This window comes from Pelodiscus sinensis, chromosome 10 (assembly GCF_052426305.1).
Source record: "Pelodiscus sinensis isolate ZL-2025 chromosome 10, ASM5242630v1, whole genome shotgun sequence".
NCBI lineage: Eukaryota > Metazoa > Chordata > Testudines > Trionychidae > Pelodiscus > Pelodiscus sinensis.
This window is the reverse complement of record NC_143061.1, coordinates 48844787-48865078: the sequence shown is the minus strand read 5'-3', so window position 1 is coordinate 48865078 and position 20292 is coordinate 48844787. Positions and strand designations below refer to the sequence as shown.

The 20292-nt window shown below is 46.3% G+C and overlaps 1 protein-coding gene across 1 annotated transcript in view; it reads right to left on the bottom strand.

Annotated features, from left to right (window-relative positions):
- Positions 1 to 20292, bottom strand: part of ARHGEF4 (Rho guanine nucleotide exchange factor 4) — a 317320-nt gene that overhangs the window by 166696 nt on the left and 130332 nt on the right. The window contains exons 3-4 of the mRNA XM_006125203.5: positions 3338 to 7705; positions 55 to 375 (exon numbers count right to left, since the gene is read on the bottom strand). Of these exons, the coding sequence (XP_006125265.3) occupies positions 55 to 375; positions 3338 to 7705 (4689 nt within the window). The remainder of the gene's footprint in view (positions 1 to 54; positions 376 to 3337; positions 7706 to 20292) is intronic.

Here is a 20292-nt window from a genome sequence, read left to right as displayed (position 1 = left end):
AGAGGAAGAGGACAGTGTCAGAGAAGAGAGGAAGGATGAGGTCCATTTTCTTACTTTTAACTGATCTTCTGGAAGGTTCCTCAATTGTATCTCTCTCTCCAGCTGTGTTGCCTTCTCTAGATTCCTTTTCCGATTCCTCTCCAGCCACATGTCGTCACAGCTGAAGCACTTGTATAGGGGTTTCAGTCTCTTCGGCTCTGGCACCTTCTTGGCTTTTTCATCTGGGGCGAGGAAGGGGAGCATCCAGATTTTGCTCTCAATGCTGGAGAATGGCCGCGGGGACAGCGGGATCTGAGGGGACCTCTTTTTGCGATGCAGAACCCACTTCTCACTTGGCCTCTTTTCAGGTGGCATTTGACTTTGTTGTTGGGGATCCTGTGTTATAAGCAGCAGGTGAAAACACAGGGTGTTTTTTAATCACGGCTGAATGGCTGATTGCAAAGCTCAGTGCAAGGCCTCAGAACCACCTGGGGGGCTGGGCCTTTACTTGAGCTCTGGAAGACTGAAAGCCCATCCCACTAGCCCCACCTCCACACAAAAACCGGAGAGCCTGACCAGGGCAGCGGTGATGGCATCTTACAGAGGTAACTCACAAGGTGTTGCACTGATTTCATTTATCTTGTTTATTTTAAAGGCCCGGTAGAAGCTTGAAGCAGAAAACGGGTCCCATAAGAGGAAAGGAAGGAAAAACACTGTGGTGCTAAAACAAAAATAATGTAATGAGCCATTTGCTGGCTTTGGAAAACAGAGTTAATGGGGAAACAGATCAGTGATGTTCTGAGCCTGCCAAAATTTCTCCTTTTAAAATACTGTATAGTGCCTGCTTCCCACGCTACATGGCACACAAAGCATACCCCGCATGCTGGCGGAGGAGCCTGTGGCCAGTCACAAGCTAGTCCCGGGTTTGTTACAATAGTGCTACTGCTAGGATTTGGGTCACTCTATATTTATTATTATTGCAATATTATTGATAAAGGTGTAGACAGTCGTACCCTCGCTTGCTGTCTGTGCTTTCCCCACCATCCCTTAGCTGGGAGAGGCATCAGAACCCCCTCGGTGCCTGCTGGTCTCACAGGAGTCCAGTACTTTGATGTTGCACTTTATGTTATCAGTGCTACTTGTCTGATATTTAGCCAAGGAGTTAGGAAATTACAGGATGGGGGCAGGGTGTATAGGTGCTGACTTCACTCTGTTTCTCTTTCCATGTGCTATTATGCTCTCTCTCTCTCACACACACACACACCAGTTTTTTCACAGGGGCTCCTTAAATATTGAGATGTGGCAAGGCATTTCACCATTAATCCAGAGGGCATCCATTATAGGTAAGACAAGAGATCAGTGACACGAGGGCAGGAGTAATCTCAGAGGAAAAGAGGCAACGTACGTCCCCCATGTGAGGGAGGGTTGGTTTCTAGAGAGACCAGGATCTCTCTGCTATCCCCCAGGTTGTTTGAAGAACTCAGATACTACAAGCTCTTTGAAAATAGTAATTTTCAATCTCTGCTTAAACCAGGGCGGCATGTAAACAGCCCTGTGCCAGCTCATCTCTGGCAACGTGACACAGCCTTACCGATACTGATGCAAACGTAGCGAGGGAGGTGTACGCCTGAGATACGGGAGACCTTAGACCCCAGCACCTCAAGGAAGGTCTGGGAAACAGGTGAGGGAGGAGAGAGGGGAAGAGGGGATGTATTGGGACTGTCTTTTATTGCCTGCTGGAGAACTTATTTACATAACTAAATTAAAACATGAAAAAAAGCCCAGATAGATGAAATTACTCTAAGGCCCATCTGATGTGATCCTCTGGCCCCAAGGCAAACACTCAGCTGTGCAGAACTGGGTCACTCTAGACTCTTGGTTTCAACATAAATTCTTCTCTCTTTGAAACTTAGTTACAAATTGTTAATTTCTGAGGGGAAGTTGGAGGTTTTGGTTCTTTTACATAAGAATTCTACATATATCCATGTGGTTCACCACCTCTCCAGTTCTACTGCCTACTACTCAGATATAGGAGGAAAATTAGTCTGCATCTAGTGCTGGACTGTATTTACTGACATTTTTATGTAGCAGTGGGTGTACTGAGGTATAGTTCCGAATATATATTTAATTGGCAAATGCATACTGCAAAGACTCTGTATGTTAAACCTTCTTATCTATAATGCAGGATTCAGAGCTACCTCAAACTTACAATGTCCTTATCAAAATTCCTAAAATAAATCTAACTAGCAGTCAAAGGTCTTTAATGTGTTGGAATTCATATCTTGGAAGTGAGGACTGTTATCTTGGGGTACGTCTAGACTACATGGCTCCGTCGACGGAGCCATGTAGATTTGTTTGTTCGGCAAAGGGAAATGAAGCCGCAATTTAAATAATTGCGGCTTCATTTAAATTTAAATGGCTGCCCCTCTCTGCCGATCAGCTGTTTGTCAGCAGATCAGGGCAGTCTGGACGCTCCCCTGTCGACATGAAAGCCCTTTATCGACCTGCCTGGTAAACCTCATCCTATGAGGCATAACGAGGAGGTCGATAAAGGGCTTTCAGGTCAGGGCGGGAGCGTCCAGACTAGCACGCTGAGCCGACAAACAGCTGATCAGCTGTTTGTCGGCTCAGCGTGGCAGCCATTTAAATTTAAATGAAGCTGCGATTATTTAAATTGCGGCTTCATTTCCCTCTGCCGATCAGCCTAATCTACATGGCTCCATTGACGGAGCCATGTAGTTTAGACACAGCCTTAATGTTTAAAACCTCAGTAGGGCTAGCTTCTGAACAACCTGCTCCCAAGCATGCCGCAGGAGGAGATGCTGCAAGCATTCTCCAGTGTGCTTTTTGAAGGGCCCACTTTGCCTTGAAGACCTGACACAAGGCAATGGCTTAGCATGGGTGTCACAGAGGTCAGGGTCTGGTGTGTGCAATTTGTCTAGTGCATGAGACAAAACAAACCCAGCTAGATTCTCACATTCCAGGAGAAGTTTGCAGCACTAGCAGTTAGGAAAACCCTGATCCTTTTACTTGGCAGAGGAGTAAATCCTAATCTTAAATCATTGTGATGCAATAAATACAGAGAATCACAATGCCAATTTCACCGTCACAATTTGCAGAAAAACTGCTCTTTAAGGGACTGTAAATCAGCTCAGAGGCAGGAGGCTATTCACTAGGAACTATCACTAGTGTGCAGCTGCTGTATTTACACAAAGAGATGTGTTTATTCCAGCTAACAGCTAGTTCGTTCACTCTTCTATTAACAGAATATGACTCTTGGCATTTGGGATTCATTAAGCCCCTTAGGAGAGCTCTGCAAAGCACTATTAAGTCTGATCACTTTCACCGAGCAACTCACCTCATCTCGGAGCAGATCGCTAACTGAGGAAGCAGTGTTTAAGCTGATCTGTGACTGGCTGCTTATCCCACTGTCTTCTCTCTGGCATTCATTGTCCAGTGAGTGCATAGAAAGCAAGAGCATACCCCTAGGCTTCAGCGTCTTTGGCCTCTCGGGTGCCTCTAAGTTGCTGTCGATAGCAGAGCTGTTCCCAAGCGAGATCATAGAAGTGGCACTTATTCTCCCGGGATAACGGAAACTTTTGCGTTGAGATCCGGGTCTTGGACTTTGGGGTTTAGGGCTCATGGGCCGGCAGGGCATGTCTTTACCATCATATGTCGATAGCTGGGGGCAAGAGGGGCTTAACTGAGTAAAGGGGGATTGCAGGTCACTAGGGCTAAAGGCAGATCTCAACCAGTATTCTTCAGAAGTACCTAAACTGTTGACCAATAATTCCTGCTGCTCATCATAGTCTAGGCTTTCCAGACCTTTGCTAGTCAAATCATAGGAGAGTACCTTCTGTCTTCTCCTATCCATAGGCGTCGAGACCTCAATGGACTCCACAGAGGTGTCAGAATGGTTGGCATCTGTGGAGGTGGCATTACACTCATAGGATCTCAACAATGCTTGTCCATTAGAGCTCTCCTGCTTCTCCGTAGATGGTCTTCTTGCACCATTTTCAGGACCTTGCTGGTGGCCCCTGCTGGTTCTAAGACTGACCTGGGATGGAGGTACGGTGGGCCTTTTTAGTCCCTCCGCCTCCCTGCTTTTCAGAAATGCTTTCCAGGAGCTCTGGCGAATCTTGGCTCTCTCCTTTTCATGTTTCACTGACACTTTGGGGCTCTGCTCGGGATTTTCTTTCTCCGGGGTTTTGGATTCAAATAAACTCGAGAAGGATTTCTGTGCCAAGGCCAGCCTTGTCCTGAATTTTTTGCCCTCTGGGTTTTTGTTTCTTTTATACTCATTCTCACTCAGGGATCTCCTTGCCCCAGAACACTCTGACACTTCGCTCTCATTATTTTCAGCTGACTCTAAGGCTCGTGTTTCAGAGTGTTTGGCATTCAGCAATGAGGGGGAAGTAGAATTTGTGTCAGTGTTGTCCGTCTGTATCCGACCAGATCCAGAAGCCTTCCTCAGGCTGATTCTGCTGAGCAATCCAGCAGGCCTTTCATAGAATATGTCGTCATCATCAGAATATTCTGAGGTGTAACTTTCTTTTCTTTGCAAGGTAGAACTAGATGAACTGCTTTTAAAAGACTGCAAACTCTCAGTGTCTTCATCTTCTTTCCCAGTGTCAAGTTCTTCTGCCTTTGTCTTGCTCCCAAAGATGCTGCTGCTACCTTGGTTTTCAGCAGCCGCTGTCTTGGTTTTCTTGAAGGATGCCATTTTTGAGAACACTAAAAACTTGGAAGGCTTCACAGTCTTGCTCGGTTTCTGCACAGTTTTAGAGAGGCTGCTGTTACTCCCCGGAAAGTGGAATAAATTCTCCTCCATCTCCTCACTGTTAGCACTGCTAGTGCTCACATTGTCTAGAGCCAGGGCAGAGGCCTCTTGGCTCTCTGTCTTCGCTATATGGTTCAAGGCACCGGTCACGTGTGGATTCTGTTCATTGACCTTGCTAAGACTCAGTTCCTCCATAGCAGAGCCCTGCTTTAGTTCTCTGTCGGGAGAATCTTCGCCAATGCCCGTCTGTTCTTTTGAAAGACTGGTGCTTTCACTTTCTTTCCCGTCTAGCCACTGTACGCAGGAGACGATGCTCCCAACAGTGTCACCATCCACGCTCTGCCACAGGCCACTAATACTGCTCTTTTCCAGGGCTGTTGTGGTAGGGATATATATGTCTTGCTCTGGGCCTTGACTTGTATTGAACTCATTTTCCTCAGACTCTTTGAAAGCACTGCTTTCAAACAGTGATTTTTGTAACATCTCTCTTTCTGTCTGCACCCCCACATTAGTTCGGTAGGGCTCTCCCCGAGAGATTCCCCCACTGGTTATGCCATGTGATTTCAAATGCACTCTGCTGCATACAACTGGCTTTTCTTTCATGGGAACAGCAGCATCCTCCACGTGTAAATTAAGCTCACTGGGTTCATATTTTGCAGCAGTTACTGGGAAGCCACTGCAATTGCATTTCAAAGAGAAATCCAGATCGGTTTTCTTTACTTGCTGCTGCACGATTTCAGATTCTTCTTGTCCTGTGCTCCCAGCAGCACTCACCTCTTCACTGCCAGAGATGTGCTGTATAGGCAGAGTTTGCTCTTCACAGTTGGGATACATATGCAGATCTCTCTGTTGCTCCTTGGATTCTTTGCTGCCAATGGGAGGAGACCCCAGATCCTCATTGGCTAGTTCTCCTAATGTTCCAGTTATTATTTCAGCACGACAGCCATCATTCGACTTATTGGACTGCAAGCCCTTCTCCTCCACTGATATTATAATCAGAGCAGGCTTTAACTCTGGGAACTTCATCAACGTTTCCCCCTGGAGATGTCCATTTGTTGTTATAAGCTCTGAGCGTCCCTGGAAGGCATTGTTGTTGCCGTTCAGGTTTTGCAGCATTGAAGCATGCTGCTGTCCTGTAACATCTTGGCCACCGGACCAGTCGGTGTGATCCACACCAGTCAGCATGATCTCTAGGGCTTTCCCACCTAAATTCAGCTCAGAAGAATCTTCTGAACCAGTTTCTCTCACACAGGCCTCAGTACTTGGTGATTCAAGGACACTTTCCTCCAAGTCGTTCAGATTTGTTCTACCAGCCAGACCATTGTTTGCTGCATAGTTATCACCTTTGTTTTCTGCAACAACAGAAATGCCTACAAGACAAGTTACTTGGTCCTGGGGGTCACTGATGCCAGGTTCCGAGTTAATGGTGTGAGACAGCCCATGGACTTTGGAACCATTCTCAGATTTCCATTGGTCTTTTCCTACATCTCCTTCAGCATTTACACCCAATGGCTCCGAGCCCAAGACGGAGGGTGTCGTCCTGCCTACTGGATCCCACTCAGAGGCATCGTCCAGCTGGAGCTCTGCTGATGATACGCTATCAGCACACATGTCTGCTTCTGTGTCAAGGCCACATGTCTCCAATTCAGTGTGCAAATTAATCTCAGAACCTTGGTGGGAGCCCGCTGGACAAGATACCTGGCTCTTATTTGCCTCTAGGCAGGTATTAAGGAGTGATCCTTTGATGCCAAATTTCCCCTCCAGTTTTATTGCTTTTTCAGAGCTTCCACCCACCCTTTCTATGTTTTTCCAGGAGTACTCGAAATCCAAACCTTGAAGATGTAGCCTGGACGATGACAGTCTTAATTTATCTGTAAATTGAAAGCAGTCTCTCTCATCCCTAGAATTTATGTTTTCAGGTACACTATGCCATGTTTTATTTTCTGCAGTCTCTGATCTTATATGTGGAAGCTGACATTTAGATTTTAGGCAGGGTTGGTATAAGAGTGAATCGAATTTAAGGTTGGCCCCTGGAGTTCTGTTTCTTGTCTTTGTATCTGTCGGTTCCCCATTGTTAACTGAGTTCCTTCTACTGCATTTTATGTTAGGTCTAGAATCTAATTCATAGTGAAATTCCAACGCCTCAGAGTTTCTTTTATCATCAGTTCTATTTGTTTCTAAATTAATATTAGGCAAACTATGGCTTGATCCAACATCTGGCTGTAAAAGAAATTGCTGAGCCTTGGGAAGAGTCAAACAGCTTTCGGAGTTTGCTTTCAGACAGGCAATGCTTACAGTTGCTGGACTCTTTTTACTCCTTGCAATAGCATCTTCAGCTGGTTCTGAGCTGCCCAAGGACTGCACTTTATTGTTTTCAGACTTTGCTTCACCTTGCAATCCATCCACCACCAACTCAGTCCCTGCCTTTGCTGTAGTGTCCTTTGCACTGGTGACAGACTCTGTTTTGGAGGGGTCACTAGTTAATATTAGTTCTTCTTCTTCTGCCTCCTCTCCTCTCTGTTTTCTAGTCTGAATCCAAAATTCATTTCTACTTGGTGCTACTTTTAAATGAGAAGACAACTCCAACTGTGCCTTTTGACTCCTCTCCAGTTGACTCGTGCAATGAAGTTCATGAGGGGGTATTCCTGTACTGGTATCAGGAAAAGTATGGCCTAGTTGTTTTTTTCCAGAGGAAAGGCAGTCGGAACTTAAGCAAGTTTCTCCACTTACGTCACTGGCAACAGATTCTGTGTCTGACACACTTTCATAAGGCTCAGTCTTTATGTCTGACAAGGATTCACTCTGATGTGACTTGGTCTCAAAATAATCTTCATCTGTTTCCTGGCTTGATCCACGTAGCTCCAACTCTGTGGTGCTTGGGGGAGAAGAACTCTGGTCATCTTCAAACTCTCCTTCAGTGATGTAGTTTTCAGTTGGCTCTGGGGTCTGCAAATGAAGAGACCAATATTAGTCATGAATGAATTCAGCAGTTGGGTATCGGAGAGAAAGATGTTTCTCTCTAGGATATCATGCATCTGGAAATAATTACAACACAGATACATTTAATATAGACTATCCCCCTATTCCTTAGGGATTATATCTTATGCTTGTACAGGGTTGGAACTGATGCCCTTATGTCTTTACTCTAAACTATTTTTAATAATATTTCAATCCAAAATGTGGCACAAGCTCCCAAGACTTACAATCTTTTGCATCCTACTCACCCAAGGCCACTTTTCTCATCAATCGGAGTAGAATAATTCCTTCTATATAAAAACTATTATTTAGTCTGTCTTTGAATCTCAGCAGGAGACTTAGTGCATAAACCAGGAGCATAGCTATTATTATCCAGTTATCTATCCAGTGTTTAAGGAAGGTAGGGCTGAAGGTAAGATCACAAACCTGCCATTTTTTAAAAGCAAGCGGATCACTCAGCGGTGTACTTTAAGTACTTTTACCAAAGCTGATGCTCCCAGATTATCATAAACCACCTAATTTTTTCAGACCACTTTAAACCACCTTTTAGAACACAATATAGTTAGTTACTTGGACCTTGTCTACAGAGGGATGCGAACCAACTTCGAACGTGATGTTCGGAGAGACCAAGGACCGTCAGCACTGGAGAAAGTCCACCCCATGGCTTATAGGAAGAGAGATCCAAACAACGCTGTCAATGCCAGGGATAAGTCTTTGTTCTAAGTAATCTTACTTAAGAGACAAATCTAAGAGGTCTCTTTCCCCCCCTTCTTTTACCATCAGAATGCGAGTGGAGACCTCCCCACGTGTGAGGGAGGGGAGCCGATCTTGATAAAGCAGGCTGAGGGGAAATTGTTATCTTACACCTGCTGCCATCACTGGCTATCCAAAGATTCTATATGGTTGATACTGATCAAGTACTCAGCTGGTTTCAGACTCCTAGCTATGTATGTACATGTACCATTAAGCTCTATATAACCTGTATCCTGGTAGCTCTCTCACAGCACTCCTGTGAGATAGATAGCTCTCTAGGGCTACGTCTACCCTGCTCAGTTATTTCAGAATAAGCTATTCTGGAACAGTTATTCCAAAATAGCTTATTTCGAACTAGCACATCTACACTGCGGGGAAGCCTCAAAATTAGTGCGAGGCAGGTTTCCCTAATGTAGACGTGCTATCTCGATTTAGAGCCCCAGGAGGCATTGGGGAGGAATAACTTAGAATGGCCCCGGTGAGGGGCTATTTTGAAATAGCAGCAATGGAGCATTTACACACGCCTAATTTCGAAATAGCTATTTCACAACAGGTGTTATTTCTCGTAGAATGAGGTGTACAGATTTCGGAATGAGCCATCCGTTATTTTGAAATTATTTCAAAATAATGGAATGGCTGCGTAGACGCTCACACTGTTATTTCGAAATAACGCTCGTTATCTCGAAATAACGGTGCAGTGTAGACACACCCTAGGTTCTTATGCCTCATGCCTTTCCAAATGGGAAAACAGAAGCAAGAAGAGGTGGGGCCCTGTAAAATAGCGGAAGTGTGATTAGAACTCGAGATCCTGTCATCCAAACTTGTGCCGAGCTCATTAGGTCCACACATCTTTGAGCGATGGCCCCAGCTGCTCCATTCTCTGAGATGCAAAATTCAATGGACGCCCCAGTGAAGAACCGAATTAAAAACCAGAGCAGAAGGGCAGATATCAGAGTTTCTGAGCCCTGCTACCACAGCTCAGAACTTAAAGTGGGCTAGAGACAGGGGGCTGAGGAAGCTAATTAAATGGTAATGGCTTGAAGGACTGGATTAACCTCTTAGGTTCAGGGCAAGCACTGCCCTTTTTACACACAAAGGAAGTTTCCTTCACAAGCAATTCGTCACCGAGTTCAGATGGGGTGGCTGAGAACCACTGAAGACAGCTGCCCTCCCTGCACACACATCACGCCACTTTGGGCACCACAGGAAGATAACTGAAGGCAACAGAGCCCTTTCAACAGGCCCAGAGATACGGCTGAGCCCCCAATTTACCTGCCCTCCCCACACTGAAATGAAACGTGGCTCTTTTACAGGCATCTGTAAGAGAAAATTGGGTGATGGTCTGAGGCCCAATTATTTATAGTCTGAGCGCTCAGACGCTCATCTCAGGGGCCATATGAATTCCGGAGAAAAGCTTCGGCCACTGGAGAGGATGAAATGGGATTCCCTGGGAGGCGATCCCACAGGCATGCTGATGTGGGCTGAGGAGAAGCACAGCTGTCAGGTATGCTAGGATTATACAGAGCCCTGGTAACAGCAGAGATCTCTCCAACTCTGGAAGTCACAGTCCTGCCCTGGCAAAGTTAACAGGTCAACGCCCACCAACACGCTCACACGACTCAGGTGAGCCAAATGCAGACAACCAGAAGTCTATGGGCTTTGTAAGCCCAGGAAGGGGGAACAGAAAACTGGCGTTAAGCCATTTCTGCAGTCCCTGGTGCTTGGGCCATCTCGGCACTGGTCCAGGACTCTTTCAGACTGTGCTGATTTACACAAGGTGTCTTGGAGCCACTCGACCAGGCCAGGACATATTGGATCCCTCACCATACCCTTCCCCCTCCCAACGAGTCTCTGCTATGCTAGCAGCCAGGAGATGGCAGCTGTACAACGAAGACTGCTCACTGGGAAAGCTTCAAAGCCTTCCACGCTCATTAAGTTGTGAACTATTACTTCCAATTGCACTAAATTTGATCCTGAGCAGCTGGCTGAACTTAATGGGAGTAAGAAGAGCTCTGATTCACAGAATCAGAGCAGGAGAGTAATATTCCTCTGGACAGATTCCTGCTGCAGTCAGTGGGAGATATAAACTGGCATCCAAGACCTAAATGTGGCCTTAAGTTCTTCAACAGTTTTGTAACAATACTGTTCAATTTAATGTATATGTTATGCACTATATTGTACAGTACTGCATTTGCATTGCACTTCTTGCTTAATCTGTAGCCTCTGAACTTTTATCCTCTCATATATCAAAGCGCTAAAATGTTACATTACACAGCTGTCTAGCAGTTGAGTCACAGAAGATAACAACCTACTACCACTGCCAGTTAGTGATCTTTTGAGTTAAAATTAACTCACAGAGCCCAGCCGCTTCATGCTTCAGGTCATGGATTCTTTGACAAGCAGTGAGGGGTGGTGTTCGTGATCCTTTGATACCTAATACCTTCAGTGGAAAGTCTCCAAAAATGAACTACTAAATGGAGTGGGCCGTTGCAGAATAATTAAAATCTACAAGCAATGCCTTCAGCTATTCATAAGAGACATCCCATGTGTTTATTGGATGAGAGTAGGTGGGGGAAGGGCACCAGACAAAGAATTCAAATCAGATGTTAAATCTGTGCACCTCAAGAGAAATATGAAAATACTGTCACGCGAGCGACATTGGTGCATTTCCCAATGCATATTTCCAAATGCATTTCTCCTTCCTATAAGCTGTACTCACAGCATCTTGTTTCTGTACAGCAGACAGTTAGAAACAGGCTACATTACACTGTTCCTGGTTATGCTGGCAAGTTACAAGCCAGCACAGTGCAGGCGAGTCTAAAGTCGGATACTAGGCAAGCCCCACAGTTGACACTCCCATCTGGGATGCAGGGTTTCTGTGACTTCGTGCTGTAGCCATTTCACACTGCTGCCATCTGCTGGCATCAGTGAATAGGTGAGAGGCTTGCTGTACAGCTTCCCTCAGACTTCACTCAGCAAAGTTACTCTGCACCTAGAAGCTGCTCTTCCTCTGGACCTGAATGTGACGTGCATATGAAGCACCAAGCAGCCTTAGCTGGGCTGTTAACACAATTATATGAGAATTAAAATAACCACATTCACATCCCGTGGTGCTACAGAGAAATGGTAAAATAGGGCTGTGCCCTACTGGTTCCTCAGACATTTCATATATTTTTGGAATTGAGTTTTGGGCAATTCTGTGGTTGCCTAATTTTGTTTTTCATTAAGCTTCACAAGTTGGGGTTTTGCCCTGAAGTGTGTAAACATTCATAGAATCGTAGGGTTGGAAGAGGCCTCAGGAGAATGAGTCCAGCCCCCTGCCCAAAGCAGAACCAACCGCAACTAAATCATCCTAGCCAGGGCTTTGTCAAGCCAGGACTTGAACACCTCTAGGGATGGAGATTCTACCACCTCCCTAGATAACCCATTCCAGTGCTTTACCACCCTCCTAGAGAAATAGTTTTTCCTAATATCCAACCTAGACCTCCCCCCCTGTAACTTGAGACCATTGCTCCTTGTTCTGTCTACAGTCACCACTGAGAACAGTCTCTCTCCAGCCTCTTTGGAACCCCCGTTCAGGAAGTTGAAGGCTGTTATCAAATCCCCCCTCACTCTTCTCTTCTGTAGACTAAACAAACCCAAACCCTCAGCTTCTCCTCCTAATTCTTTTTTTGTATTTGCTATGTTTATTCAAACAGGTCCAGTCAAGGATGGATGCTCGTTTTCACTCAAAGATGGCTTTATATTTTAGCAAAACCAGAGGTTGTTGGCATAATCCCAACTATTTTGGCAAAGTCACAATGAAACTCTAAGGCTGTGCAAAATATTCTGAATGAAACTTAATGCTGATTTAAAAATATTGAGATGGTTAGATAAGACCCCACTGCTGGAATGAGACCTGGCAAGGAGAGCCAAACTTTTGGGGCCCTGCAGTTACTTCAATGGTACTCTGCACAAGATGCAGGGCTCCAAACTGAGTGTCAGTGACCTGATTGCAAGATCAAGCCTTAAATAACGAGAGGTAAAGAGCAGAAGCTGCTCAGCAGAGGCATTCATGATAAAAAATTCCCAATAATCAACAGCATACGAACTGCTCTGAACTGTTTTTTTAAATCAGCCAGTCTTCTCAGTCAGTAAGATAGGAAAAGAAAAGTCGGCAGACATACAGTTATGGAATCTGAACTGTAACACCACTAGACTTCCATTTGAAGCGTTTTGATGCATTCATTGCTCTGCAATAGCTCCCCCTGCTGGGGAACTGAAAACAAGAAAATGGTTTGACACATTAAGTCTCCAGTCTCAGCGTGTCTTTATTTTTAAAACAAAGTAACAATATTTTTGCATTCAATGTGATACTGAGTAAATTCTCATTCAAGAAACAGTCCAAAAATAATAAAGGCATGCTTAAAGGCAGCGGGGGGGGGGGGGGGGGAAGAGCTTTTTAGGTTTGGAGAGGCTGAACCACAGAAAAATCAGTCGGGGGCTGAACACAAGTGAAATGCAAAAAAAACCCCTCCTCACTGTCATGGCCCCCAACTGAAAAACAGAAAGACACTCCCCGCATTCCCCTGGCACACCAGAGCCGGGGAGGGGAGGGGGAAGCTTAGTACACGTTGTGTGCTTCAGCTCTGGAGGGGAACAGTGAGAGGCTGAAGTGCCAGCACCGGCTCCCCAATGCTGAGAAGCTAGATATGAGTCAACAGTGTGCCCTTGTAGCCAAGAAAGCTAATGGCATATTAGGATGCATTAAGAGGAGCATTGCCAGCAGATCCAGAGATGTCATTATTCCCCTTTATTCGGCTTTGGTGAGGCCACATCTGGAGTACTGTGTCCAGTTCTGGGCCCCCCACTACAAAAAGGATGCGGACGCATTGGAGAGGGTCCAGCGGAGGGCAACCAAAATGATTAGGGGTCTGGAGCATATGACCTACGAGGAGAGGCTGAGGGACTTGGGTCTGTTTAGTCTGCAGAAGCGAAGAGTGAGGGGGGACTTGATAGCAGCCTTCAACTTCCTGAAGGGAGGTTCCAAAGAGGATGGAGAGAGGCTGTTCTCAGTAGTGACAGATGGCAGAACAAGGAGCAATGGTCTCAAGTTGTGGTGGGAGAGGTCCAGATTGGATATTAGGAAAAACTATTTTACTAGGAGGGTAGTGAAGCATTGGAATGGGTTACCTAGGGAAGTAGTGGAGTCTCCATCCCTAGAGGTGTTTAAGTCTCGGCTTGACAAAGCCCTGGCCGGGTTGATTTAGATGGGATTGGTCCTGCCTAGAGCGGAGGGCTGGACTTGACGACCTTCTGAGGTCACTTCCAGTTCTGATTCTATGATAAGGGGATGGTTGGATGAAATAACATGATCTTGGTAACTAATTGACCATTCATTTCCAGTTGGAAATAGGTCAATGGAGGGATGATAGGAGTTGCTATAGGGAACTTTCTGGGTGTCTGGCTGGTGAGTCTTGCCCACATGCTCAGGGTTTAGCTGATCGCCATATTTGGGGTCAGGAAGGAATTTTCCTCCAGGGTAGATTGGCAGAGGCCCTGGAGGTTTTTCGCCTTCCTCTGTAGCATTGGGCACAGATCACAGCTGAAGGACTCTCTGCATGTTGGGGCCTTCAAAGTATTGGAAGGCTTCAATATCTGAGACATAGGTGAGAGGATTATTCTAAGAGGGGTGGGCGAGATTCTGTGGCCTGCACTGTGCAGGGGGTCAGACTAGATGATCATAATGGTCCCTTCTGACCTTAAAGTCTATGAGTCTATGAGTCTATGAGCTCTGGATCAGGGGCTGGGGCTGGGGGCTGCATCTGACCCCTGGGCCTGAGGTTCCCCCCTGGGGCTGAGATTCCACACCCCTGCTTAGAGCAGTCCTGTTGGAAGAAATAGTTCAGCTGAAAGATAACGAGTAACAAGTAACATTTTCATAAGTGCTTATGTGGTCTAGGAGGCCTAAGTACCATTTGTGAGAATGACCTAAAGCCTAGTCAAATGCTAGAAAAGGTGTGCCTGTCCAGTTCTACTGGTATACTCTACTGGCAAAGCCTCTAGTGTAAATGCAGCCTAGGTCAGCAAAAGCACTCCTGTGTCTAGCTTGTTTTTGCCATATACTTTATACCAGCTCCCACAAGAAATAAGCTCTATCGATAAAGGGACTTTGTCAATACGATTGTACCACACTAAGGCTTTTGCTGGTTTAGGAGCCGGAAGGAGCCAGAAGCATGGGTCTGGTGTATGGCCGGAGGCCTGAACCAAAGTCAGCAAGAGTTATCCTATGAAGAGCAGGCAGGCCCTGTCACAAGCAGTTGTTTGCTTGTCCAGAACATGAACTCAGTCCCAGTATTGCTAGCACTGCTAAAACCCAGGGAACATAGAAACACATTCCAGCAGGACAGCACAAGGGCACCCAAACCTACACCTGATAAAGTGGCTTGGCAAAAATGATGAATGGTGATATTTTATCTGAAACATCAGGCATGAAATTAAAATGACAGGTGGTCAATAGGAATATTTTGTCTGAAATTCAGGAGAAAGTACAAGGGAAGGTAACAAACTGTCACGAAACACGTAAGATGGTCTGTACAGTGGGTATCACCGACTGGTTCAGTCTATGAATGTTGGTATAGCTCACCTTGACTCTTTGTCCAACTTCCGGGGCAGTGGAAAATCTTGCCACCGACTGAGCTGAATCCATCGCCAGGGAGGACTCATGTACTAGCACGACTGTAGACGTCTGATTCACAGAGCTAGTGGCTGTGCTTCATTTGACAATAAACCTGCCTTTGTACCTTATCTGATTCTGTAGTCCTGGTGTGTTCTCTGAGAGTCTGATGTGCTGGCTATCTATGTAGCGCAGGGGTAGCGTACAGAGGGAGCACATGCATGTGGCCGAACCCCTATCAACATCTGTCAGGACACCACTTTGGAGACTTCTGGCCACAGCTGGTATAAAAATATAAAAATACTATCACACCACTAAAAGACACCCCTCAGACCATCGAAAGTTCTAGGTGTGTACCAGCCTTCATCACTTAAGCACTTTTGAAATTGTTACCCTTGGACTATTGCTGTCTGCCAAACTAGTGCTTTAATGAGTAAAATGTTTCTGTATTTTTTTTTTCAAAGTACTTAAGCATGTGCTTAAATACTTTGCAGAAATGAAGCCTACATTGGCCAGGGTAAAATAAATATGGGTTGATGGATTCCGATAAACCAAAGCAAGTGAGATAGTTAAATGGCTGATGGCATATCACTTTTCTTTAACCTTGTCGCACCTTTCTTTTTAAATTAAATCATGGACTGAAGGTGAAAAATCCATTGCAATCAACATACTGCACAGACTATGGTGAGAGATTATGCCATACGCTCTCAAAGAAACTGAGGAACCACCTGATCAGCATCCTGTACAGCAAACAGGAAAACATCAAAAAAGAGCTCTCAAATCTGGAGATTTTCATAAAAAAAACAACCTTCCACACAAACTTCCACATGGCTCGATTCCTCCTAAAATAAGACAGGAGATTTATATTGCACACTTCACTTCTCTACAGAGGAAAAAGGACTGTAAGCTGTCTAAGCTCCTACCTGACACATGGGGACACAATAGTAGTACCCTCAACTCACCCAGCAATATCGTCAATCTATTCAACTACACACTCAGCCCGGCAGAAGAGTCTGTCCTATCTTGGGGACTCTCTTTTTGCCCTACCACCCCCACAAACACGATACAGTTCTGTGGTGACCTGGAAGCCTACATTCACCGTCTCAGACTGAGGGTACGTCTACACTTGCTCCCTAGTTTGAGCTAGGGATGCAAATGTAGCCGACCGAAATTGCTAATGAAGCGGGGATTTAAATATCCCGCCCTTCATTAGCATAATCTCGCCTGCGCGTTATTCTGCTAATCAGCTGATTCGAACGAGGAAGTGGACTCCGAGACGTGTTAGTTCGAATCAAACCCCTTGGTTCGAACCAATGTTACTCCTCAAAAAATATAAAAATGTTTTCCAGACCTGTTTATATGAGACTTATGCGGTGCACATCTCTAAGTGCATTCCCTGTATTTGCTCCATTTGCATTTGCTCTTCCGCTAGAGGCTCATACTGTAGATAGAGCCTGAGACATCCTGAGTATCCCTGTGCCGAATGCTAAGACTCCCTATCTGACCAGCAGTCTGATCAGGAAAGGGCCAGGCCTGGAGGGCCAGCCAAGCACCAAACAGAATGTGGCCTGCCTGCATTGTGTATGAATCCCACTGCCCCCCCTTCCCTCCCCCCCCGTATTTCCAATATCTCTGTAATTCAGGCAACTGTTCTACAGAAAGCAACAACCGTTCACGTGCTTGCTTAGAACAACATGCTGACAGGAAGGACGTGTAGGCAGGCCGGGCGGAGCACTGTGAGCATGTGGAATGTTGCATTTCATACCCTCCCTCATTCTTTAACCCTAGCCCTCACCAGCCATTGCCATCAAGGAAGCTTGCTGCACACACTCATTAATGTGTTCCACTCCTGAGTCCATTCCTGTTGTCTCCAGATGATTGATCCTGATCACACTCCTGCTGTCGTGCTCGTCTGACAGTTGGGTAGATATAAAATATGCAACACCAAACATTCTCTGAACATTCACCACAAGCTATGTGGAGCACCGATACCATAACCAAGTTCACCGCTCCATTGTACACTGTGGAACTTAGTTTCTGTCCTAACAAGTTATGGCTAATTAGGCAAATAAAAGGAATGGTGGAAGGAAGTATTATCTTCAGCTTACAGAGATCTAAGACGGAGATTAAATGACATTTCCAAGGCCACACAAGAGGACTGTAGCAGGGTTAAGTCCCAGTATCCATTAATTATTACTTCAGGGACAACCTAAACAGATAAGACAAAGGGTCTGTAGATAGAAATGGGTGAATTTGGGGGAGGGACAGTAAATTTGCCACAAAATGCACCAAAGCTATTTGCAAATTTGGGATGAATTTGGCAAATAGTTTCAGCTACATAGAAATGAAAAAAATTAGAAGGTGTATTTATAATTCTTTTCAACCATTTTGAAACACAAAAAAGTTTCAATTCTTCATTTGGAAATCACATTTTGCCTAGAAATGTTTAGAAAAGCCACAACAATAGAGGGGGAGAAACCCTGAAAACTAAATGAAGCAAATGGGGGATTTCATTTTACACCTGGAGGTCTGGGTTTAGTCAGCGTACTAGGCCCAGATGGTTCAAGTGCAGTTCTACCACAGCAAGTAAGTAAAAGGAGCGTTGTAGCAGTTCACGTTTGTCTCAACGGATTTCCAACGCCAGTCTGCACAGTTTACAAGTAAATGTAACTCACGTCCTGCCTGACACTGTCAGCTTGGCAGCTGATAATTAGACCAGCTTTTCTTTTTTAGGCTTCCCCTTTGTAACCTGTTTGTCCTTTGCCTATGTCCTCACCACAGATTGCGCAACCCCCTCCCGGACTGTTACAAGGAGCCTCTTGCACAGGTGTGGCAGAGGTGATTGTAAGCATGATTCCTACCTTGTCGCCGCTCATGGGCTCCCATGGCGATACTTTACGGCACAGGCCATTGCACGGTCGTCACAGGATCACTTGCCTCCTTTGCTATGCGTCCTCTGGTTGTGTGAGCTTCCTGGGCTCTCTGGCATCTGGTAGTTCATAGCACTGAGGCAGAAGCCCTGGGACTCTGCGGCTCAAAGTTCTGTTACACTGGATTTGAGAATCAGCATGTGATCTTGCCATTTCTCTACGGTAACAAACAGGGCCCAAGGAGGCAGTTGTTTTGTTTGCTGGGGTGGTGCAGAGGAGCTGTAGCCTGGCTACAAACACCCAACGGAGGAGCCCCTTGGTGGAAGGGAACTCCATGTTGATGCTTTAGTAGTGTAGTTAATGCTGAGAGCAGTGGGCATGGCAGAGCTCTGTGGCAGCGATCCTTCACAAGCACGGGGCTATTCTGGGCTCTAAGCTAGTGACCGAAGTTAGAATCATAGAATCACAGAGCTAGAAGAAACCTCAGAAGTCATCAAGTCCAGCCCCCTGCCCGAGGCAGGACCAATCCCAACTAAATCAACCCAGCCAGGGCTTTGTCAAGACTTAAAAACCTCTAGGGACAGAGATTCCACCACCTCCCTAGGTAACCCGTCCCAGTGCCGCACCACCCTCCCAGTGAAATAGTTTTTCCTAAAATCCAACCTAGACCTCTCCCACTGTAACTTAAGACCAGCGCTCCTCATTCTGCCATCTGTCACCACTGAGAACAGCCTCTCTCCATCCTCTTTGGAACCTCCCTTCAGGGAGTTGAAGGCTGCTATCAAATCCCCCCTCACTCTTCTCTTCTGCAGACTAAACAAACCCAAATCCCTCAGTCAGGGGCAGCCCGTGAGCCTAGGCAAACTAGGCAGTTGCCTATGGTGACACTGGCCCAGGCGCCAATGATGACATCACGGCCATTGAGGGCCGTGCAAGCGGGGGCGCCGATCGCACCTTACCCCTGGGGCACCAGCTGCTGCAACCAACCTCGGGCCACTGCTGCCCTCAGTCTTTCCTCGTGGGTCATGTGCTCCAGCCCCCTAATCATTTTGGTTGCCCTCCGCTGGACCTTCTCCAATGCGTCCACATCCTTTCTGTAGTGAGGGGCCCAGAACTGGACACAGTACTCCAGGTGTGGCCTCACCAGAGCCAAATAAAGGAGAATTTGGATTGCACTGTCCCTGAGGACATGCTCCATAGCCTGTTCCCTCCTCATCCCGCACTGAGTAAGAATCTAGATGAGGCCTGGGCAAAATTCAGCCTGTGGGCCATATCTGGCCCTCCAAGCCACCAGATCTGGCCCACAGAGGCACCCCAGCCCCTCACTGCCCTAACCCTGTGCCCCCCCACTCAGCATACCCAAACCCTCTGTTCCTCTCTTGCACCATACCTCCTCCCAGATCTGGCACCCCAATCTTCTGCCCCAGATCACAATCGCCTCCTACCCTAGGTCACATCCCAAACTCCTGCACTCCAGTCCTCTTCTACCCTAGTTCACAACTGCCTCCTTCACCCAGACTCCAACCTCCCTCCTACATCCCAATCCCTTACCCCAAGCTCCCCTCTGCACCCAACCTCCATCCCAGAACCCGCATCTCCTCCATTAATACCATGGAAGAGTGCAGCCTTCAACCACTTTCCAAAATCTTTAAGTGGCCCCCTGTCAAAAATTATTGCCCACTCCTGATCTAGCCCCTAAAATTACATGGGCAGCCTCAGCTTTGGCTTCTGCCCATGTCCGGGCTGAGCTCTGCAATCTCCCTTTGTCATTTGAAAGTATGGGCTAGCGAGAAGCTGTTCTCTGAGCAGGGGGCTGTGCACTAGAATATATTGCTTTAATCCCAGAGAAGCACCTGACTAAGTCTGACCCCCCTGCACTTTTAGAAGGCAAAGCAAGTGAAGCTGAGATGATTTGTCACATCCACGGCCTTTTCAGCTTGCCTGGCTAGCAAGGGACTTCCTTTCTGCACAGATTGGGTGTGTTTAAATCACTCAGCTCTCATCCATTGCAGACTTCAAAATCACCTTTTACACGGGAGAACTATGCAATGAGTCAGGCGAGTATCCGCCCAGGTATTAGTTGCTATACAGAAGATCTGGCAAGAAATACACATTCCAAGATCCAATCTATAGGAAGTGACATACTTATAGCAGCATGCCCCATGCCACGAATAGCCTAACAGACTTCTCAGGGAGCCAATGCAAAGCCAAACACACTTATCAAGCTTATCATCTTGGTAACCAAAGCCATGCTATTTAAGCCAAAGCCCAGCTCTCAG